The sequence below is a fragment of the Hypanus sabinus genome, chromosome 22 (genome assembly GCF_030144855.1).
Source record: "Hypanus sabinus isolate sHypSab1 chromosome 22, sHypSab1.hap1, whole genome shotgun sequence".
NCBI classification, from domain to species: Eukaryota; Metazoa; Chordata; class Chondrichthyes; order Myliobatiformes; family Dasyatidae; genus Hypanus; species Hypanus sabinus.
In genome coordinates, this window is record NC_082727.1 from 52,230,791 (window position 1) to 52,254,923 (window position 24,133).

General features: G+C 41.6%; 1 protein-coding gene across 6 annotated transcripts in view; it reads left to right on the forward strand.

Moving 5' to 3' along the window:
* The window catches only part of fam53b (family with sequence similarity 53 member B), a 130,712-nt gene extending 107,968 nt beyond the window's left edge, over positions 1–22,744 (forward strand). For 4 of the 6 annotated variants that reach the window (XM_059947734.1, XM_059947736.1, XM_059947733.1 and 1 more), the window contains exon 5: positions 20,302–22,741. In XM_059947734.1, the coding sequence (XP_059803717.1) occupies positions 20,302–20,655 (354 nt within the window). In that variant the 3' untranslated portion in view covers positions 20,656–22,741. Of the gene's footprint in view, positions 1–5,377; positions 5,448–20,301 lie in introns of all 6 variants that reach the window. The other 2 variants (XM_059947737.1, XM_059947732.1) reach the window with 2 other exon arrangements.
* Positions 22,745–24,133: the final 1,389 nt, after the last annotated feature.

Genomic DNA, 24,133 nt, shown 5'->3' on the forward strand with positions numbered 1-24,133 from the left:
GTTCTATTGTGGTTATTATTCAATAGATTTATTGAGTATGCCCGCAATATGATGAATCTCAAGGTTGTAAGTGATGATGACATGTATGTACTTTGATAATAAATTTACTTTGAACTCTGAAATACTCCAGCGGTTCAGGTGACACCTGTGGAAAGGCAAACATCCAGAATCTTTCATCAGAAGGAATAGGTTACAGGGAAAATCAGTGGCAGATGCTACTGTAATTTCTGAAACTGTCAAGTTATTGACTCAGGTATCGTGGCATAGCTGGGTGGCAGGGTGGAATTATGTATCTACCAATGGAAGTTTAGGAGCTTCTTCTCTCTGGTAGCCTGCAGGTGACTCTTGGGCAAGGTGTAGCACCAGTGTATCCCCCCGGCCAGGGTCATGTGAAGTCATTGGAGCAGGTGGTGGATGGTTGAATGAGGAACTGGTGCACATCGCAAGTCCTGGTTATAGTGACACCAGGCAGACAATCTCTGAAGAGTACTGATATCTGTCGACACTGTCCTGAGGAAGGCAGTGGCAAACCACTACTGTAGAAAAATTTGCTGATAACAATCACCGTCGTGGAAAGATTATGATTACCCACTTCATACAACACGGCACATGATGACTGGCATGGCAGTGTCCTGTGCGGGAACTGGACCTCTCACAATGGAAAGGTTATGATACAAAATTAAAAACCTTCTTTATCATGGAGCAACCTTGTAGAGCAAACCTGAAGTAAAGAAAACAAAATTGCAAATGCCACTGTTGCAGCTGCAGTGACGTGGATTCAGCCCTGACCTCCAGAGCTGTTGGTTTGGAGCATGCACGTGCTCCCCGTGACCAAGTAGGTTTCACCTGGGTCCTCTGGTATGCTCCCACTGTTCCAAAGGCACTAGGTTGGTGGGTAGACTTCCTTTAGGTTTAGTGCAGTCACGATCTAGACCAGGGGGTTCCCAACCTGGGATCTACGGACCCCTCGGTTAATGGTAGGGGTCCATGACGTAAAAATGGTTGGGAACTCCTGGTCTAGACTGTGCAATCTCAATGTTGTAGAAACTTGGCCCAAAGCTACAAGTGAGATGAACACAAGAAAACATGAGCTGGAACAGACCACCTGACCCTGCAGATTGCCCCACATTCAAGGCCAGTCTGCCCATGCCTCAGCTCCTCAGGGCCAAAGCAGCTGCTCTGGTTACTGTACACATTTCAACTGATTCTTAGTTATTATAGCAGACACTTGACAAGAGCACAGTCTTCATTATTTGATTTAGAATCTGAAGGGGCCAAAATGTCATGTAAATTACTCATGTATATTCCACGCAGTGTATAACAAGGGGACGATTGGTAAACTCCACACAATGCTGAATCACCCAGTTGTTTCACTCAGGACCCTTGGTCCTCTTGGCCTCCTGTCTTGTCCATGCTGCTACGTGAATGATTCTGTTTAGAATGCGTTCTACTTAAAGGGATCATGCTGCTTATTGCAGACTGGGACCAGGAAAGCAACTGATTATGAACCGCCCTCCATGTACTGCGTCCCTCTGCTCCTCTAAAGTTGGACTCATTGATGGGCAAATAATAACTGTGCATAGACTTCCATTTACAAAAAGCTGTTGAGATCTGAGAAAACTTGGCTGCAGCAACACTCTTTCCAGAGACGTATTGCGCATTTAGATAATCTATCTGCCTATGCATTAGCTAGCAAGGCTGTTTTTTTGAAATTAATCGTGGAACTGAGAAGAGTAAGTTGTCTAATATTTCTTTCATGAGTTATTATTTTACTAAGTTATCAAAAGCTAAGCTACTCTGCATTTGGATTGCTGCAGATATGATTCTTTATGTCAGCTGGTCTGGATAAGAAACCTTATTTTTGCTCTTTATTTATTTTTTAAATTTTTAATCCCCCAAGCTGTTTGCAAATGATTCATCTTGCTGCTTTTGCGAGCTTTGTTTTTGAAATTGGCAAATGTTCGGCATTTACTTTCTGCCCAGTTGAGAACATGTATAACAGCCTGTAGAGAGAAAAAAGGCATCTCTAATCTTATCAAAGCAAGTCCTGTCTGCTGCAAACTGAGTTTATTTTAGGGTCTAGTAAGCCTGTTTTTTTGAATATCAAAAGCAGATAGTTTCTAAAGAGCTTTTGGTCTTATGTTAGGTTGCTAAGCTGCACTTATTATTGTTCAAAGTGCAAAGTAAATTTTATTATCAAAGTACATTTATGTTGCCAATTTCAACCCTGAGATTCATTTTCTTGTGGGCATACTTAACAAATCTATAAATTAGTAACTGTAACAGGATCAACGAACAACTGCCAAACTAGACCTTTCAACCAGAGCGCAGAAGACAATAAACTGTGCAAACAGAAAGAAGAAACGGTAATATAAATAAATAAGCAATAAATATTGAGAATGAGATGAAAAATCCTTGGAAGAAAAGTGAGTCTATTGGTTGTGGGAGCATTTCAATGCTGGAGCAAGTGAAGTTATCCACTTTGTTCAAGAGTCTGATGGTTGAGTGATCCCACCGGTGTGTTCTGTTGTTTCTTGTGAACTTGTTAGTCACGGAGTCATACGACATGGAAACGGGCCCTTTAGCCCACTGGTTCATGCTGATGACAGCATCCTTCTTATAGTCCCACATTTGGCCAATAAATCTCCAAACCCTTCCCCTATATGGATCTATACAAATTCCTTTGAAGTGGTACAGTTGTATCTGCCCTGACCATCTCCTGTGGCAGTTTGTTGCAGGTTCCCCAAAAAACTTTTCTTATAAATCTCTTCTTTCTTATCTAGTATCTGTGTCCCAACGCTGGGGAAATGATGATGACTGTCCATCTTGTCTATACCCCGCATGACTTTATAAATTTCTATTTGGTCATCTCTGCCATGATGTGCACTGGTGATGTCAGAACCCAAGTGCAGAGGAAAGACAAACTCCGATGCAGAGACAGAAACCAACATTTGTTCTTCAGAATTTCAACAGAACATGAGTGGCTTGGCTGAGTGACACCATGAGACAATGTTCTCAAAACAAGGACCCCATGATTAGTGCTAACTGGACCTTTGCTTTAATAGTACAAATTACATAGCATTCCTGAGCCTATCAAAATAAACTTAACAAATTTATACAGAAAGCACCACATTACAATGAGCGAATCGCTCAAGAAAACACAAAGAAATCTAAACGATTATGACTCGTTAAACAACAATTAACCAATTCAGGTGCTCTAAAACTCTCGGAGCCCAACGCTTTCCAGCTCCCTGCACTGGCTGGAAGAGGTCATTATAATCTCTCATTCTCCTGCACTCCAGGGAACAAAGATCCAGTTTGGCCAACCTCTCCATATAATTTAGGCCCTTTAATCCAGGCAGCATCTTTGTAAGTCTCTTTTCCATCCTCTACAGCCTGGCAATCTCGTTCCTATAACAGGCTGATGAAAATTGTACACAGTACTCCCAAGTGTGGCCTCCCCAATGACTAATGTAACTACAATATAATATCCATACTCCTAAACTAGATGCTCTGACTGATGAAGGCCACTGTCCTATGTTCATTTTTGAAAGCTTCAAAAAGATATGTCAAACATGATCTCCTATGCACAAAACCACATTGACTGTTCCAGATTACGCTTTGACTATCCAAGTGAAGCTAGATCTTGTCTTTGATGATACCAGATTAGGAGGTCCTGTTCATTCTGGAAGGTAGCAAATGTTACTCCACTGTTTTAGAAGAGCAACAAGGACCTGCTAGGGAACAGAATAGAGAGCTTGAATTCAGTTGTAGGGAAGCATTCATTTTCCTTACCAACGCCTCTGTTTCTCATTTAGTATCTTATTACACCCTCCCTCCATCACCCTACCCGGAAAACTGGGACAGGGATTGATCCTCATCCTCACTGGCTGAGTGACTTTAGGCGGTGTGATGTATAGTCAAGGAGGTCCTGGGTGCTGTTTCTGCGCGGTGTGTTTAAAAAGAAATGTTCTCTGCTGGGAATCAATCGGTGGCACCTTGTATAACCTACTGAGACCAAAAATTAACCTCTGTTCTTGTCAAGTTGCTGCCCAGTGACATCTAGTGACGTGTGGGGGTTTGTGTATCAATTTAGGAAGGATTGATCTTCCCAATTGAGCAGGATCTTGGAGGGTGAATAGCTGGGAGAAATAAGGGGAAAGGAAGACAGTTTTGAGCACTGTTCCCTCTGAACTGCGTTGTCACTGAAAGACACCTGCGCACATCAGCTTTGATGCCACGCAGCTGAAATTTTCTTTTATATAATTTTTTTTATTCAAGTGCCGTGCAGTTTTCAGGCCGCTTAGAAATTTCCTGCTCAGAGCAATGGTTGGTCCGTGCAGTTATAAAAAATAATTAAGGTGAGATAGAGAGAGGTATTTTATTAACTTGACTTTGTGCTCCTCTGAGTAACCTTTCCTTGGTGTGAAGCCCAAGATGTGAGAGTATTGAAAGTGCTGATGGTGTGTCTCCTTGCCTCACCGACTGTGGGAGCATCACCAAGCTGTAAAGAGAGAAGTAAGTGATTTTGAAGGCTTGCATTCATCTCCCATTTGCTCTGTTTCTGGGTTGGTTACAGAACTACAGTGTTGAAAGAGTTACAAGTTTGTGTGTATACAGTATCTGGGTTTGATGGTTATTGCTGAAAAGAAGTCAAGGTTATGGCCAAAAGAAACACATTGGGGGGAGGGGGTTGGTGGACGTAAGTAAACTGCAGTAGTGTTAGAACAGGACTTCTCCTCTGAGGCTTAAATCCCAGGATAAAATTCAACACAAGTTTCCAATTTACTTTTATAACCCAAGTCAAAACAGTATAACTGAGCTGTGTTTGTATTAGGCCTCAGTTGCGTTCTCCTGCTGGTGGGAAAAGGTGCTGAAGGTTTTTCCCAGAAGTACTTGGAGATAATTTTTCTGATACCTTCCCTATCACTTATTTATGTAATAGAATTAATTATATCACCTGAAGTTAGACGACAGTATTGTTCGATTTGAACTCAAGTCTGCCTTTTGAATGGTCTAGTTTGTGTGGGCAACCTATCCGATCATGTGATGTTATCAATTACATAGACAGATTACCTGAGACATCCTAAAACCTCATGCAGCTGTTGGTATGAAGAGGTCCAGTAGGGGACTAAGCTGCATCTGAGTTTGGTCAAAGGGGAATGTTCCTGGGTTATTAAGTGAAGAAATATGGCTGGTTTAAAAAAAAGAGTTGAGCTTACATTTTAATTAGCAGTCCATGGCACTGACACAGCCTGTTTTGTTGATGAAGCTTGGCATTTGGTCAATATTTCTGTGTTTAAATTGCTGTCTGTAATCTCTAGGCCCGATCTCTGCATGTTCATTTGCTTTTTGTACATTTTCTGCTCAACAAAACGAGGAATCGCATTGGCGAGGAAGAGAACACATTTCCCACGCTAGATGGCCATGAATCGTTCCATAGTCAGGTACCGCACAGTCAGATATAAAGCTCCCTGTAACTGTTGCTACTGTTACTTTGTAAATGCTGAAGAAAGCAAGGCTCCTTGTGCTTGAGTGGTGCTGTGATCCACTAAAGGGAACCGCATTTAATAGACTTGTCTTAAGTGAACGACAAAAACATTTCTTGTTCTTTGCTGCTGTCACTTTTTAAAAAAAAACTGTGATTAGTAATAAATTGATTGTGGATGTTGCTGAGTTACCTGCAGCTGTTACTTACTTAGCTTCAGTATTAGGATTATTCTGACCGTTGCACACTCGACCACCTGGTCTTTCCACTCCGATGAGGGATATAAACAGGGTGAATGCAAGTAGGCCTTTTCCACTGAGGTTGGGTGAGACTACAGCAGGAAGTCATAGGTTAAGGGTGAAAGGTGAAATGTTTAAGTGGAACATGTGGGAGCTTCTTCACTCTGAGGGTGGTGAGAGTGTGGAACGAGCTACCAGTTGAAGTGGTGAATGTGGGTTCACTTTCAACATTGGTTTGGATAATTAAGAACATGGATGGGAGGGGTATGGAGAGATATTGACCAGGTACAGGTGGATGGGTCAAGGCAGAATAATAAATTGGCATGGACTAGATGGGTCCAAGGGCCACTCTCTATACTGTAGTACGCTATGACTCCCATGTTGCGAGAAAGTACCATTGTGTTGTGTTGTTTGAAGTGCTTCACAATACATAGGCAAACTTTGCAGTTACTCAAAATCCTTTGCTCTCTCTCATTCCCTGTACCGTAATTCACACTACTGAGCAGACCAAGTGAGGAAAAAAAATCACAAATAAATTTTAAGTATCACTGTTTTTGTCTGCAGCTTTTTAAATATTTTCATCCATTTTCTATTTTCACTCAGGTGGTTTGATGACTCAATGCCAAATAGCTCTGAAATCCCCTTCAGGAGATGGCTTGTAATCTGGAGGCAGCTTTATCGGACACAATAACCCAACTACTGTTCAGTCGAGAAACATTACACAGATTGACACTGTTTGCATAGTGGTTCCAAGACGTAAGAATAGGGGAATGAATCAACGTGTTGATTTGGTCTGTGATTGGAGTATATTTTACCTCTCATCCCAGGTCCCAAGAGTACAGAAAGTTTGCTACAGGACTGTATTTAGCAGTAATTGCATACATCATCTACATTAAAAGGAGGGGGAATGCAGTTCCTGAGTTTATTTTGTTGTCCAGATAGCTGTTCCGTTGCTCTAAGCCATTTCAACATGGACATTGCGGTGTACAGCAGTGATGGTATTATATAGTTTTACCAAGTGTGTGTCTAAGTGATAATCTGTGGAAAGATTATATAATGAGCTGCACTGGGAATACGCTCGAAGGTTAAGGACAATGAGGCCAAGACTGGAGGATGGGCGGGGGTGTAGCACTGCCCGCCTGTTTTTGATTGGTCTTCCTTCCCCTCACACTAGCTGCCATTGGTGGAAAGTGCAGGAGTCTTGGGATCACCATTGCCAGGATTAATCAGTGAGGATTTTGGGGGACATTGTGGTTAATGTGCCCGCGCTCCTGGATTCTGGTGTTACAAACCCCGTAACTGGGTCACTTACCCGCAAAGGTAGAGAGGTCCGTTGAAGTCTGATGGTACTATTTATAACAGTATTTATTAGTAAAAATACACAAAAATAATATCAATGCAAACATACAGATAATATACGTCATCAATACTAAATCTAAAAGTGTGGGTATAATAATAATAAGAAATAGCTCTATCGTTGTCTAGGGATTAAATGTATTGTCCGATGGAAATATAAAAGTCACTCAGTTCATTCAGGCTGCTGCCTTTTGTTGGAGAGAGAGAGATTTTTAGAAACTTGCCGGCTTTCCTTTTTATGATTTCGATCCGTCGGAGTCTCGGTGTGGCCGTTCACTCGTGGCCTCTCCTTTAGCTAAGCCATTCTTCCGTGGGGAGGCCGCCAATCCAAGGCGAGGTAAAGGACGCACACGAGCCCCCTCCGGCTGTTGCTATTAAACGCTGTCACGGGATTTCCAGTGTTTCTCCTGGTGCGTCTAAAGGGGTTGTTCCTCAGACCGTCTTTTATCCTTAATCATGGGGTCTCAGGTTGGGATGATGCAATCCCCAACCAGCACACTCTGGTCATCCCCTGAGGGCTTCAATGAATAGTACAGTACTCAATACACAATTCCATCTCCAAGAGACAGTGGCCGTTCTCTGTGGCTTTGTTTTGCTGAGGCCAGGACACATTCCAAAACCTTGTGGATTCTCTCTCATTTCCTGGGTCCCAGACCCGAATTAATAGCGATCTTGCGATTCTCAAAAAGGAGGGGGGTGACTTTGTACCCTTCGGCCCCTCAGATTTGTGGCACATTCGTAACATTCCCTTCCTTCAAAGATTTTTACCATCAGTAAAAATGAATTAATACAGAGTCTTACAGGATTTTAGAATCTAACAATACAAAAGAGTTTTTTTCACTACAGAGTAATACAGTTATACATTCAATTCAGCATCTAAACAGTTAACGATTACATTGTCACTTCCTTTAATATCTTAACACCTTGTACCTTAATAAAGTCTTGTAGCATCAGACTCCAATTTAATAACCATCTATTTTTATTTTCCTTTTCTTCAGCAAACAAAAATAAAGAGTTGTGATCTTAGCTTACATGTATACTACAAAAGTTCATGCAAATACTAATCTTTATGTTACTTTCAAACTTAACAGTCAATCTTCCCTGGGGGTTGTCTTTATTATTCACATGCTTTGTTGAAATCCCTTAAAACCGGATCATGTTATTTAAAATGGCATCCCATCAACCCTCGCCCCGTTTCCAGTTAACTCCCACGTGGTTAGCTTGTATACCAGTGTGGAATAGGCCTTTGCATGCTCCTTTCATAGGAGTTATTTTATCAACAAGGTTTTCCAAACTTAGACCATTTTCCGAATTTCCACACAATTCTTTAATTTTAAGCAAGTTGCTAGTTTTCTCTTCAGGACCCTTCATGCTATTAGTTTTCAGTTTAAACTCTTGGTCCAAACAGCATTTCAAATTATGCCTCTTCACAGCACTCTCTTGAATAACAATAGCGTGTGGGGCACCTTTACATTCCAAATCAGCCTGTAATTGATTCGCAGGCACCGCGTTACCAAGCCATTGTCTCTGTAGCCTTGTTGCTGATTCTGACATCAATCCAGACTTTAAATTTTCTTCATTCAATTTAGGAACTACACTTTTCCCTTTTCCTTCAATAATAATATTCACTTCACCACCTTTTATCTCCTCACTAACTTTTAACACACCTTCGAGCACAAATAACTGGGAATTCTCACTTCCCACTATTACCAAGGTTAACCCTTTCTTCACTGAACCAAGTCCATCTGACCCACAAGGACTACATTCCTTTTCAACGGAATCAAATACCTCAGACTTTTTCTGAGCTCCATTTCTAGGTTCAGTACCACATGCATCCACATCTTGAACACACTCAAACGGGACATCTGCCTCTTCCAGGCTTTCAATACCCATACCCTTTTCAAATTCTAAATTCCCCTGATCCTCCCAGTTACTCTCTGGGCAACTCCCTTCCGGAGTAAACTCAATCCCGCGGGCTGAAACAACCTCATCTGCCAACCCAGCAGACTTCTTCAAGGTAATGGCATCCTTTTCATCTAGGACTGCCCTTATTTTATTATCGGGAACACCTTCGGAATTTTCAACTTCTTCAAACAGTTCTGCCAAACCAGACAGATCATCCATGTCCAACCCTGGACCTTTTGACAGCCTTATCTGTTTCTCATCTTTACTTCGTGCCTCTATAAATTTCCTTCTGGCTAAGGGCAGGACCCTCCTTACCCTTACTCTCTTTCACTTACTCTCTTTCACTTTCCTATTCTCCGTTTTACCACCCTCTAAAACCTCTTGGTACAGGGTCGGTAAAAACGTCTTGGCCAAATCAATACTGGCCGGATTTAAACTGGTCTCGTTCTCAGCTGCCTTTCTCGACATGCTGCGAGTGGTCGTGCATGCGGGGTAGATCTTGGAATCTGGGGGTGGGACCTCAACACTTACAGGCTGGCTCATCAGCTCCATGGCCGACCAAACGTCACCACCAGCTAAATCGTTACCCAGAAGGATGTCTACGTCAGTTCTCGGGAATTCTGATCGCACCCCTATTTCAACTGGTCCAGATACCAGCTCACAATTTATAATGATCCTATGCAAGAGCACTGCTTCTGTCCCTTTTCCTATGCCTCTCAAAGCTACCTCTCCAGTCTTGCGACCAAAATCTAGTATCTTACTGCTAATCAATGACAGTTCAGCTCCCATGTCTCTCCAGATCCGCACTGGAACTGGTGTGTCTCCATCTCTCCCAGACACGGTTCCTTCTGAAATACATTTCTCAGACCCTTCTCATACTCTGTCTACCTGGGGCTCTCTCATCGATTTACTGATCACCACAACACATCCTGGAGGGACTGCTGCTCTCCCTTTTCCTACCTCCTTCCTCTGAGCAAGGCACTTAGATGCGATATGACCCACCTTTCCACAATTGAAATAGGTCAAGCCAGGACCTCTCCTGCCGTCTTGCCTTTCCTCCTCCTTAATTTTACCCCAAGCTCCCGGCGGGATCTCTGCCTCAGCCGGCGGGCTTTCTCTACCGTTCCCACAGTCTCTCTGGTAACTTTTATTCGAGGAAAACTTTGTCTTGTGGGTTAGGGTATATTCATCTGAGAACCTAGCAAATTCGGAGATGGACTTATTTGGCTTCTAATTCAAACACATCCAGATATCCTCCGAAACACAACCTTTAAATTCCTCAATCAGAATTAACTCCCTGAGACGCCAAAAATCTTCTTCCACTATTTCTGCTGCACACCAACGATCCAAGAGCACACCCTTCTCATTGGCAAACTCTACATACGTCTGATTCCACCCGTTCTTTAAATTTCTGAACTTTTGTCTATAGGCTTCAGGTACCAATTCGTAGGTCCGAAGATGGGCCTCCTTTACTTTCTCATAATTCTCAGACTCCGCCTCCTCCATGGACAATGCCGCATATGCCCGTTGTGCCTTCCCTTTTAACACACTTTGTAACAACGCCACCCACTGCTCTTTGGGCCACTTCTGACTCACTGCCACCTTTTCAAAATGCAAGAAATAACTATCAACATCTGTCTCCTCAAACGGAGGTACTAACCTAAACTCCTGACTTACATTAAATCTCTCCTCTCGGTCAAACCCTTGAGCTCTTCGCTCTTGCCTTAACTTCTCCATGTCCAACTCATGTTGCCTCTGTTTCTCTTTCTCCTCATACTCTCTCTCCTTCTCGGCTCTCTCCTTCTCTCTTTTGGCCCTTTCCTCCTTTTCAGCTGCTTCCAGCTTCTTTAACTTAATTTCATGTTCCAACCTTAATTTCTCCAACTCTAACTGAGTCGTCCCACTGGCTGGTACCTTTTCAGGGAAATTTTCTAATACCTCAGCAGAAAACACATTCTTCACTATATAATACTGAGTTATGGCCCTCCGCACCTCCCGCTTTTTCATCGACAACCTCACCTCTACGAGGTTTAGTCCTTTCGCAATATTTATCAAGTCTGACTTTCTGGCCGCCTCTAGCGCATCCAGAGTCGGGTTTTCTATAAATTCATCCACATCCATCTTTGCTGGTTTCCCATCTGGTTACCCACGCAACCAGACCCACCTTTGGACTTACAATCCCGATTCACTGGCCCTCCAATTTGGTATCAAATCCCAGATGAGCCCCCACTTTTTTTACAAACCCCGTAAGTAGGTCACTTACCAGCAAAGATAGAGAGGTCCATTGAGGTCTGATGGTACTATTTTTAATGGTATTTATTAGTAAAAATACACAAAAATTAATATGAATGCAAACATACAGATAATATATGTCATCAATACTAAATCTAAAAGTGTGGGTATAATAATAATAAGAAATAGCTCTATCATTGTCTAGGAATTAAATGTATTGTCCGATGGAAATATAAAAGTCACTCAGTTCATTCAGGCTGCTGCCTTTTGTTGGAGAGAGAGAGATTTTTAGAAACTTGCCGGCTTTCCTTTTTATGATTTCGATCCGTCGGAGTCCCGGTGTGGCCGTTCACTCGTGGCCTCTCCTTTAGCTAAGCCATTCTTCCGTGGGGAGGCCGCCAATCCAAGGCGAGGTAAAGGACGCACACGAGCCCCCTCCGGCTGTTGCTATTAAACGCTGTCACGGGATTTCCAGTATTTCTCCTGGTGCGTCTAAAGGGGTTGTTCCTCAGACCGTCTTTTATCCTTACTCACGGGGTCTCAGGTTGGGATGATGCAATCCCTCAACCAGCACACTCTGGTCATCCCCTGAGGGCTTCAATGAATAGTACAGTACTCAATACACAATTACATCTCCAAGAGACAGTGGCCGTTCTCTGTGGCTTTGTTTCGCTGAGGCCAGGACACATTCCAAAACCTTGTGGATTCTCTCTCGTTTCCTGGGTCCCAGACCCGAATTAATAGCGATCTTGCGATTCTCAAAAAGGAGGGGGGTGACTTTGTACCCTTCGGCCCCTCAGAGTTGTGGCACATTCGTAACACTGGTTAATCATTATTTTTGCTGCTTTTGACCAGTTTGGTCGGGGTCATTGATGCGGACTGGGGTGCTTCAGCCAGGAATGGCCGTCTGGCCTGCATTGGCCAGCGGTGTGGTGCTGATCTGAACTAAACTGAATACTGCTGCTTTAATGTTTGATGTTCTCTGCGTTGTTTGTTTGCTGTTTGCACAGTCTGTTCTTTTTTCCTCACGTGTTGGGTGTTTGATGTTTTCCTGAACGGGTTCCATGGTGTTTCTTTGTTTAGTGGCTGCCTGCTGGAGGACCAATCTCAGACACCTGCTTTGATAAAAAATGTTCTTTGAAACTGAAATCTGAAACAGGAAACTCATTTAGAGAAATGAGTTTAGGGAAACAGCCAAGCGCGAAACATTGATCTGTCCTGGTGCATGAATCTTATGTTAGGCTCATGGATTGGCAGGCAATCGAACAGGCTGGTGAGTCTTGAGTGATGCAGAGATACCTGAATATTGAAGTTCATTGTAGGAGAGTATTTTTGATTTGTGCCCTATGTGTGTTGGAAAGATTCTGTGGACTCGAGAGGTAAATCCTCTGTATTCTGTGACAAGCGGTTCACTTCCTTGCTTCACAAACCATCTGCAAGGCACAATTTAAGACTGTGATGGTATCCTTCCTTGTGAATTCTCTTTTGAATTCACAAGACTTAGGGGCAGAATTAGGTCATTTGTCCCATCAAGTTATCCCACTCAACCCCATTCTTCTGCTTTCTCCCCATATCCTTTGACACCTGTACTAATTTAAGAGCCTATCTCCACTCTCAGGATGTGGCCAGCTGTAGTGTATCAGCTAATCATAACGCCACGTAGTATATCAAGGAACTTGTACTCTCCTTTATTGGAGAGCATTGGTCATTGCCTGGTGTTTCTTGTATGTAACTCCATCCCAATTACCCTACTGAAATTTCATAAGCGTCTCACTAACATAGATATAAATATCCAGACAAAAAACAGAATGAGGACCTTTGACCCTTCAAGCTTGCTGAGCCACTCTGGAAAATCATCCTTAACCTGTGCAAACCTTTCACCCCTGTGCTAACTGGGAGTTAAAAATATTCAAAGACACCACTTGCACTACTGTTTGAGTGAGAGGTCTAGAAGCCTGTACAATAACCACAAACCAGCATCAACAGTTGAGGCATTAGCCAAGTGTTCAAAACCGACATCATAATTCTGTGCAACAAACACAAAATGCTCAGAATTATGATGTCTGTTTTGAACACCATAAATATGAACTCAGCAGGCCAGGCAGTGTCTATGGGAAAAAGTGCAGTCAGTGTTTCTGGACAAGACCCTTCAGCGAGACGGGCCTGCTGAGTTCCTCCAGCATATTGTGTGTGTTGCTTGGATTTCCAGCATCTGCAGATTTTATCTTGTTTGTGTCATAATTCTATCTCTGCATGTAAATACATTTTAAAGCCATCAATCTATATGTAAAATCTGTCAACTGCAGATTATTTAAAAATCTACTAATGTTTTAATTTCATAATGTCAATCCAAAAAGTTATTCAAGAAAATGACAGGAAAAAATTTCAATAAAGCACTGGAGGTACAACTTTGCAAACTGCCATAATTTCAAGAAGTTTGTCTGAGCTGATCTTTCATGAAGGTAGGTCTATGTTAAGGAGAAGGAAAGGAATTTGGCAGAATCACTGTAAAAATCTGAAGAAATGTGGGTATAATGTAGAATTAGACGTGTTTCACGTGTATTGACCCTTTACAATGAAAATCAGCATGGTCCCATGGTAATATTGTGAATTACCAGGGTAACCAGCCCACTAGAGTTAGTGTCAAACTAACTCTCTTTTAGTCACTGTCTTCCAGTCTTCTTTCCTATTTTTCTGAAGGATCTGGCCTGGTCTCATCATTCACACAATAAATACACCATCAACTTTAACTTCATTGAAGAAGACATTGAGGTGGCTTCAAGCCAAGTTAATTGTTGAATGGTATAGAAGGGTAAGGCTTCACCTTGAGTTTGACGCTCTGTCAAATGTCCTGACTCAAACAGTCTACTTACATTATAGTCTGCCCTCATGGATTCTTTATAAATAGCCTTTGGGCTCCCAGGTTGAAAGCCACAACATTACAGCATCTAGCTGTCTTAACCGAACTCAACCTGTTGATCTCAATCACCCTCCCTGTCCCAACTGCTGATCTCCTGTGTGAAGAAATACTTGCTATTTGCTAGCTCTCCATAACTTGGCAAATAAGTGCTGTCTCAGCCCACTAGCCTGCATCTCATGAATGAGTACATTGAGAAAACAGCTTGTGCAAATCGAGATCTGGCGACCTTTGCCATGCTGTCCCGAAGCATCTGGAAATCTTGCTGTTCACCATTTCCTCACGGATACCTTGCCATACTCTCTTTGAAATGCCATTTTAGTACTTTCCCCTCCAGTTTCTTTTGTTGGAATAGCTGTTGCACACTCTAGATTAACATCATTTTAAATATTTTTCTGAATATAATTTTGAATCAATTTACATTTAATGTGGTGAGCGGAGCAGATTATCCTGCTGTTGTAGAACTCTTCCTATATATCTTTCATTGAATTTCCAATGAGAATATGCATTGGGTAAGAGCCTTTGGTTCCTTACATATCTGTTTGTTTTTTTGCACTAAATATAGCATCGGTACAGAGAGCTCTGCATGGTTGGATATGTCGCTATTTTCAGTTCACCCTGCATGGCTGATTTCACTTTTTAATAAGATGAAAAGCTGAGCAAAATGACACTGTTAGGTTCCGAACACTTATTAATTATGATGTCAGAAAACACGGAGAAAATGCTTTTGTTCTATCGATGCAGGCTGTCATTTACATAAGTTAGTCTTGATAATGGATGGTGGGGATGTGGAGGGCTATGGTCCCAGTGCAGGTTGATGGGAGTAGGCAGTTTAAATGGTTCAGCACAGACTAGATGGGCTGAATGACCTGTTTCTGTACTGTACTTTTCTATGGCTCTATAACTGAAGATAATCTTTTCAGAATCCATTGTAGTTCATTGTTGCATATATTGTATGGAAAAATCGAGTTATCTATCTATCTATTTATTTATTTATTTATTTATTTATTTATCTATTTATTTATTTATCTATTTATTTATCTATCTATCTATCTATCTATCTATCTATCTATCTATCTATCTATCTATCTATCTATCTATCTCTCTATCTATCTATCTATCTATCTATCTATCTATCTATCTAGCTATCTATTTATTTATTTATTTATTGTGGCACAGTAGCATAGTGGTTAGCACAACACTTTACAGTACCAGTGACCCAGGTTCAATGCCTGCCATCGCCTGTAAGGAGTTTATATGGTTCTCCTCGTGGGTCTTCTCCCACGTTCCAAAGACGTACCAGTTGGTAGGTTAATTGGTCATTATATGGCCTTCATCAATTGTGGAATTGAATTTAGGAGCTGAGAGGTAATGTTGCAGTTATATAGGACCCTGGTCAGACCCCGCTTGGAGTACTGTGCTCAGTTCTGGTCGCCTCACTACAGGAAGGATGTGGAAGCCATAGAAATGGTGCAGAGGAGGTTTACAAGGATGTTGCCTGGATTGGGGAGCCGGCCTTATGAGAATAGGTTGAGTGTTCTCGGCCTTTTCTCCTTGGAGTGAAGGAGGATGAGAGGTGACCTGATAGAGTTGTATAAGATGATGAGAGGCATTGATCGTGTGGATAGTCAGAGGCTTTTTCCCAGGGCTGAAATGGTTCCCACAAGAGGACACAGGTTTAAGGTGCTGGGGAGTAGGTACAGAGGAGATGTCAGGGGTAAGTTTTTTACTCAGAGAGTGGTGTGTGCGTGAATGGGCTGCTGGCAACAGTGGTGGAGGCGGATAAGATAGGGTCTTTGAAGAGACTTTTGGATAGGTACATGGAGCTTAGAAAAATAGAGGGCTGTAGGCAAGCCTAGTAATTGCTAAGGTTGGGACATGTTCGGCTCAACTTTGTGGGCCGAGGGGCCTGTACTGTGCTGTAGGTTTTCTATGTTTCTGTGATTGGGCTAGGGTTAAGGGATGGCTGGGCAGTATGGCTCAAAAGGCCGAAAAGGCCAATTCCATGCTGTATCTCAATAAATAACTAAATAAATTGTGTGGAATAGGCCCTGCCAGCCCTTCGAGACATACCGCCCAGCACCCCTGATTTAATCCTAGCCCAGTCACGGAACAGTTTACAATGGCCAATTAGCCTATCGACCGGTACGTCTTTGGAACTCGGGAGGAAACCGGAACACCCGGAGGAAACCCACACGGTCGCAGGGAGAACAGAGAAACTCCTTGCAGATAGCAGCAGGATTATTAGCAGGCAAAGCAACCGTGAACAGTTTTGTAGGCAGGACTCAAAATAATGGTGTGGAAGGGATTACAGAGAACCAACAGCTGACCTCAGTGTACATGTCAGCCCGTTCAGAATTCGTACACGTTGCAATACAGTAGAACAAAATGCATTGAAACCTTCCACGTGGGAGCACTGGATCTCCCCCCTTGCCCTGAGCTTGCCGTTCAGTCCGGAGCATCCCCGGATGACCTGTGACCTGTGCTGAGGATCTGAATAAAGTTTGTGTTTGGCCCTCTCGTTCAATCCAATTCATTTGAAGAGAGTTTTGGATCGGCATTGAACATGGATGTGGACTTTTTCCTTTATGCATAATTTATGACACTAGACAAATACCAAGGACACAAACTATTATCAGTACCTTGAATCTTGCTCCGGTCTTGTACTTGATGTTCAGAAGTATGAGGAGGGAACTCATTGAAATCTATGGAATATTGAAAGGCCTTGATAAGGTCGATAATTCCAACAGTGGGGGAGGCTAGGACTCAAGAACAATGTGTCAGTAGAGAAGGACATCATTTTAAAACAGAAATGAGGAGGAATTTCTTTAGCCAGAGAGTGGTGAATCTGTGAAATTCATTGCCATAGATGACTGTGGAGGCCAAGTCTTTTGCTATATTTAAAGCATAGGTTGACAGGTGCTTGATTAGTAGGGGCATAAAAGGTTATGGGGAGTAGGGGTTGAAAGGAGTAGTGAATCAGCCTTGATTGAATGGTAGAGCAAATTCAATGGGTCAAATAACCTAATCCTGGTCTTATGGTTTTATCATTCAGACTAAAGTGCTAATACGTAAATTCATCCTGCCCTAATGTGTTTGCAATACTTTCAATCCAGGTTAGTGTGTGTTTACAGAAAGTCTGTCAAATCAGAGCACTGCAACTACAGCAAACTAATCTGCAGTGTCCAAAAAGCGATTGCCAGCAGCAGAGAGAGGTGAGATTTTGGACAGATCACATTAACAAAGGATAAACTTCTTCTTTTAAAATGCTGGTGCTGGCAAGGTGAAGATGCAGCTTTCTCTTTTCAAATCACTGTGAGAGCTGCAAACACAACGTGAGAGGTGGTTGAGGTGGAAGTGCCAGCTGTTTGCGAGTTACTGCATGAGATTTCCCCTCTCTCTCTGGTGTTGTAAGTTGTAATATCCTACCTTGAATATTTAACGTTTACTTCTGCGAAGTTGCTGTTTGACTAGGTTTTAAGTAGATTGAACTACGAGCTGGTGAAGGCTTGTCAAACACTAGTTCATTACCAGTGGGCCCTGCGGAAGAGGATGCTGCATGTAGACTTGATCTACAGCTTTGGTTGAGTTATCCGTTCTGAGCCAATGGAGCAACCGGGATTCATTAACAGGCCTTGGAGTCCCTCAACTCGTGGGTAGGGGTTGGTAGCTGAGTGGGTTGGGGAGGGGGATAAAGAGAGAAATCTGGTTCTGGAAACATTTCTTCAGTGATTCCTGTTTTGTTCTTGTGAATATTTGCCAGTGCAGCCTGTCTTTATGAAGGTGCCCACTGCTGATCCTGATGAGATTAGACTGGGGTGAGGAGCCTGTTTCTCTGCTGTCATTCGATGTCTCCACCTGTGCCATTTGGTTCATGTAGAAGGTCCAATTAACAGAAGGACAATGCAAGTGTTTTAGATCTGGGATGAGATTTTTGAAATCTTGCCCTCATCTATAACATGGTGATTATTTTTGGTGCTCGCTGGAGTGAATTCTGGTTGTTTGGATAGAATTGTGCTGAAGTAACAAGAAAGACTGAAAGTTTTCATGTCCAATATGATTGATGTCCTTGCACTTCACTTTACCCTGGAGCATCATGTTGACAGGTTTGATTTTCCATAGAAGCAATACTTACTTGGGCAAAGAAGTGAAAAGAGGAGTGGAGACTAAACTCTTCTCAAGTTTTTTCTGTGAGCCTTAACTCAGAAAATGCAACTCAAATGCTTCCTAATTCACTTTAATCCACAAGTCTTCCTGCTTCAGGGACCTTATCATTAGCTTGACATCGTGTGTGGATGTAGACTATTAGTGATGATGTGAGTGTTGGAAGGTTCTAGATTTTGAGTGCATTTCAGGATGACCAAGTATCTCTGTAACAGTATTGTAACTCTCTTGCATTCTTTTCCAGCTGAAGCTGAAAGGCTGGGGACTCTGAATTTGATATTCCAGCAGTGTCTGTAATATTTTCAAACATCAAAGCATGCACTTTACATTTAATGAATTAAAGAAAAGTGTGGATCACAAGTGAATATTAAATTCATGTTGCCTAAGACAAATTCATGCTTGTACTTGGGGTATCTTAATTAATGGAATTTTCTTTTGCTATTTTCCATGGAAGAGTCCTATAAAATTGAGCGAGGGCATACACGAGACAGACATTTTCAATGTTCATTCCAGATGAATCCCACCTTTATATAAACAAAAAGAAAATCATGCCTCATGGAAACAGTAACTAAAACAAAAACTTTGATGCTTGGTTCTAGCAAATGATTCTGACCAATACATTTTGTTTCCTGTTGACCTGTTCTAAAATTTTCACATTTCTTGATTGCATTCTGTATATTTACACTTTGTATTGTGTTTGGAATTCAGCTTTTAAGCACTTTGCCAAAAATCTCAGGAAACCATCCATCTGGTGTGCTGATATTTTTGCTTGATTCCTGCTCAGTTTCTTTAGGAAAATCCAATAGTAGGACTTAGTTATTTTTACAAAAGTATACTTTGTAAAGTGGGATTTCTTGTCTCATTGTTTTCTGCATACTGTCAAAGAACACTTCTGCTAATGATATTACTACATCAGAGATGTTTTACCAAAGGCAGCAACTGTATTAATATTTACAGAGGGTGCTTATGTGTTAACCCTATGACTTTCTTGGCTGGAGATTCATGTAAATGCTGAACTGAAGTCCACTTGGAATAAGAATTCAGATTGTACAGATGGAATGGAAATTTTGCTCCGCAGCTTCACTTGTGCATTCTCTCCCACTCTGTCTAAAGCAAGTTTACTTTGTTTGGGAGAGAAAGGCAATCAGTCACTTCCTCAGCATTAATCATTAATCGATTTGGAATCAGATCAGTAAACATCACTGGATTTACCTTCGCCAAGAACAAATTGTGCTAACTTTCAGAATAAAACAGTTCTGTGAAGTTTTAAAAAATTATATCCATGTGGTCCATCAGAACACTTTATGTTAAACTTCATAAGTCTGGGAACAAATAGCCCAATTATAGTCTTAATTTCAAACTTCGAAGTAAATTTTATTATCAAAGTACATATACGTCATCATATACAATGCTGAGATTCATTTTCTTGTGGGCATACTCAGCAAAGCTATAGAATCAATGAAAGATCAACCAGAGTGCAGATAACAAGTAGCTGTGCAAATGCAAATCTAATTAATAGCAATAAATAATGTGAACACGAGATAATGAGATAAAGAGTCCTTAAAGTAAGAGTAGTGGTGTAGGAACGTTTCAATGATGGGGCAAGTGAGTGTGGTTATCCCCTTTTATTCAAGAGAGTGGTGGGTTGAGGGGTAATAACTGTTCTTGAACTTGAAGAGAGCATGAACTGGGTGGTGGAGATCTCTGACGATGGACGTTGCTTTCCCATGAGAGTTTCATGTAGGTGTGCTCACTTGTTGGGAGAACTTTACCCATGTTATACTGGGCTGAATCCACTACCTTCTGTAGGATTTTCTGTTCAAAGGCATTGATTTTTCCCTACCAGGCCATGATGCAGCCAGTTAATATACTGTCATTTGTATTACAATGAAGGAATTAGGCACATCTTCTTAATGTAAAACATACTTTTTGTCTTCAGACCCCCTTTGGATTGTGAAAAAATAGATTTTCACTGGATTTTCTTTGATTCCTCTTTCTAGAACCTCAGGAACTTTCACAGCCCCAACTCCGCGGGCAGCACTGGGAACGATGGCTGCCAGTGGGAACTGAATGCACCGACGGGAAAGGCGTGGACGTCCCGCCTTTATGACTCTTCTCCCCATCCTGGCGCAACACCCACCTGCAGTCCTGAACCACAGTATCACGTGGACTTGGAGAAGCCCTCCACCGGCAAAGGGGAAACCAGCAGGGAGGAAACAAAAGTGTTTGGAACTGTGAAGCAAAGCTGTCAAAGAGGCAAGAACGATAAAGATTCATGGAGGAGTGGAAATGAAATACAGGACGTATTTCAGCTGGATGGTGAACTAGACATTGAGCAAATAGAAAACAACTAAGTTTTCAGGTTCTAGAGTGCATGAGCAGAAGTGATCTATAAAACTCTGCAGTTTGTTGCATTTTTTAGTGTTTTGAATAGTGCTTCAAGGCACTTTGTGAAAAGCTTCATATCTAACATGCCCATACCTAAAAGATGAGCTTGCCAGCAGAGGGTCAGAAAGTCATGGTTTAATGGGGCAATCAGTTGGTAATTATTAGTTTAACCTGTTTGTGATACAGCAGTTAAAATTGTCCATGTCCTGGAGGTGGAAAGCTCAACAGGGTCACACTGCACATTTTCAATACAAGCCTAATCATAGTTTTTAAAAATATTCAATACAATGTTAATGACATTTCTAATTTTTGTTTAGTAGGTGTCCCTTCATCACTCACACCCCACCAAATCCAGTAAATGAAAGTCTAACAAATGCCAACTTTACACCCCAAACTGTGATCTCAGTGGATTCATGCCACAAATTCAATCTGTCACATGCTACATACTTGCATTCTTCTTGTTTGAGATGCATTTTCTTCATCTATACCCACTTTTTTTTAAGGTCTTATTGACGTTTATTTTGTGCGTCTTTTCATTTTCTTTCGTGCAAGTGAACCTTTTTGCTATCCTTTCCTCGGGCGCAGTGCGTGAAAACAGGCTGCTCTGGTTTTGACTGTTGGCAACACTCTCCAGCATGTTTGTACTACTGATGCCTGTACAGATATTCCTTCCTCCCACTTCCAGGGTGTGGAAAAGGAAGAGAGGAGCCCAACCTGGGTCTGTATTATCTTTGCACTTGCTGGCATAGAGACGTGGTGGTATTGTCTTTCAGAATGAACACAGGCACAGCGGCTGCCTTCTGTGCTGCAAGTTTCCACAGAGCGGCTGTTATCTTTACAAGGCTTATCGATAGGCTCCCAGCCAAATGTCATTAACAATCTTAAATGGGAGTTGCTCCAGATTTTGACAATAAGGAGAGAAGAGAGATAGATTAATTAATATTATCAGTGTAATTCAAAAATATTATACTGGCTTGGAATGATAAGTAAGAGGAGTTCTTATATAAATACATACAGGTTGAAAATGTACTACTTATGGAAGTTACCTGAAATCCTGCCAAAATCAGGAGAGTTGGCATCACTAACTTTGGATGCCACCAGATTTCTGGTTGTGTCTACTGTAGACTCAGGGTGTCCATAACGGACTTGTATTATGACCATTTTAAAGAAAACCCACTCGGCATTGTTAGTTTATATTAAAATTGTTCAACACAGTGCAAGGGTTATTTTCTATCACTGACATTTAACTAAGTGTTTCAGTCTCATCCTTCGCGATCAGCTTAAATGAAAATTAGTTCTATTGGACATTAAAGGTAAAACCAGTGCTTTTGGTATCAAGTGAACCTGGAGGGAATAGATAACAATAAATGAGGCAAGGTTATGGAGAGCCTGCACTTTTGTGAGTGTGACATTCTTTGTTAGGATATTGCATTTTCTGGAATTACAGGAATTCCAAGAAAAAGCACTTGAAAGTATTTTAAACTTTTTTTTCCAAATGTAGACCAAGCAATATTTATCCCTGTACAGTACTACCTGCATGTGCAAAGGAATCTGATGGGAGCACAATCAATTGTTTTATTTTAAGACCTAGCAACTCATGAAATGCTGTCAAGTACACGAGCAGCGCCACAAAATGCAGTGGTCAAATGCATTTTTCAGACCATTAGTAGCAGCAATAATGCAACATGGCATAACCTGTTTGCCTTACTTCAAAAGCTTATACAATAAACGCTACAGTTATATGTGGCGAATCTGGGCATTTTAAACATAATGGAATTTATGCTAGCAAATCTGGGTGCATATTCTGTATAAAAAGACTGCTTACATGCAGTGAAAACATGGGCTACAGTTGCTGAAATGATTCGGAGAACACTACTGCTTGTAACATGGTTTTTACCTAGACGCAAGATTTTTTTCAAGATGCAGGACATGTTCTGAATCAGTAAATCTGATTGCTATAAAGTGTCTTCAGCAAAACTGTATCACTTCCTGTTTTACAAAGGCTGTTCTCAACTTTCAATAAAAAAACTTAAGTTAAAAAAAAAGACAACTCGTCCGTTCTTATTTTACTGCTATCATATCTGCCCATCATTTCCCGTTGCCCTCTCTGAAAATAAGAGGAAGGAGGTAATGTTTAGGCTTCTCTGTTTCTATTCTTAGTATCAGAATTATTTACCAAGCTACAATCAGTGTGGAGCTGGTCTTTATCAGATATTTATTTATCAATTCTCATAGAAATTTATTTGCCATTACTCCCCATTTGATACATTTGATGATATCCAGTCAGGTTTACTAGCTCCATCCCAGCAAATTAAAAATAAACCTCAAGACTGACTAAAATAGCTAAATGTCTTTGAATTGTTTTTCAGGGAGTTGAATTCCCTTCATGTGATTTATTTGATTTTAGGAGCAAAGAATCAGATTATGATGTTCTGACAACAACCAGCTAAGTTGTGGGGGACTCTATCATAAGACAAGAAGTTCAATCACATGGTACAAAAACAGAAAAAGGTGCAAACACGCAGTGGGTCAGGCAGCATCTGTGGAAAGAGAAATGGAGTTAGCATTTCTGGTTAAATACAGTACTGTGCAAAAGTCGTAGGCACATATATATATATAGCTAAATTGCTTAAGACTTTTGCACAGTACTATATTTGTCAAAGTGGAGTGAAGGGTGAGTTTGTAAATCTGGCAGGAGCAAAGGATGTTGGGAATGGCGAGAGTGGAGCACCAAGGGAGGGGTGTGGGACACTTGTGAGAGAAGGAGTGCCAGGGACTGGGGGTGGGGGCAGTGGCGCAGATGCAGACACACCCAGCCCTGAGACATCAGGCAAGATCATTTGGTTCCAAACAATTGGTTTATTGATCATTACAGGATGTTTCTCCAGTGCTTCCCGCTTCCTCCCCTCTCCATTCCCTTTTTCTCAACGATGATTCCCCTTTCCCTGCTCCCTTCCCACTCTCAGTTTAGAATAGAGATTCTTATCAGAATCAGGTCCATCCTCACTCAAGTATGTCATAATATTATTTGTGGCAGCGGTAAGTGCAATACATAAAATGATTACAAAATTGTGCAAAAGTCTTGACTTCTGCATAGTGCTGCGTATATTGTATGCTTTGTCAGTTGTAAATAAAGTTGTAGAGAAGGGAAGTTTGTTGACGGGGTAAGAGCAGAATCGTGATGCAGACAAGTTGTAGAGATCATACAGTTGATGGGTTAGTCAGAGAGTAAAACCACTGTCCAATTAACTTAATTTCATAGCCTTTAGCTTTTCTCTTTCCACATGGTATTAACTTATTGTCTGGATGAGGGCCACAGCCTTGGTGCCAGAGGCCTGGATTCAATCGTGACCTCAAGAGCCATGTGAAGTTTGCTCATTCTCCCAACGGTCGTGTGAATTTTCTCCAGGTTTTCCTGTTTCCGCTCACATCTGAAAGAATCTT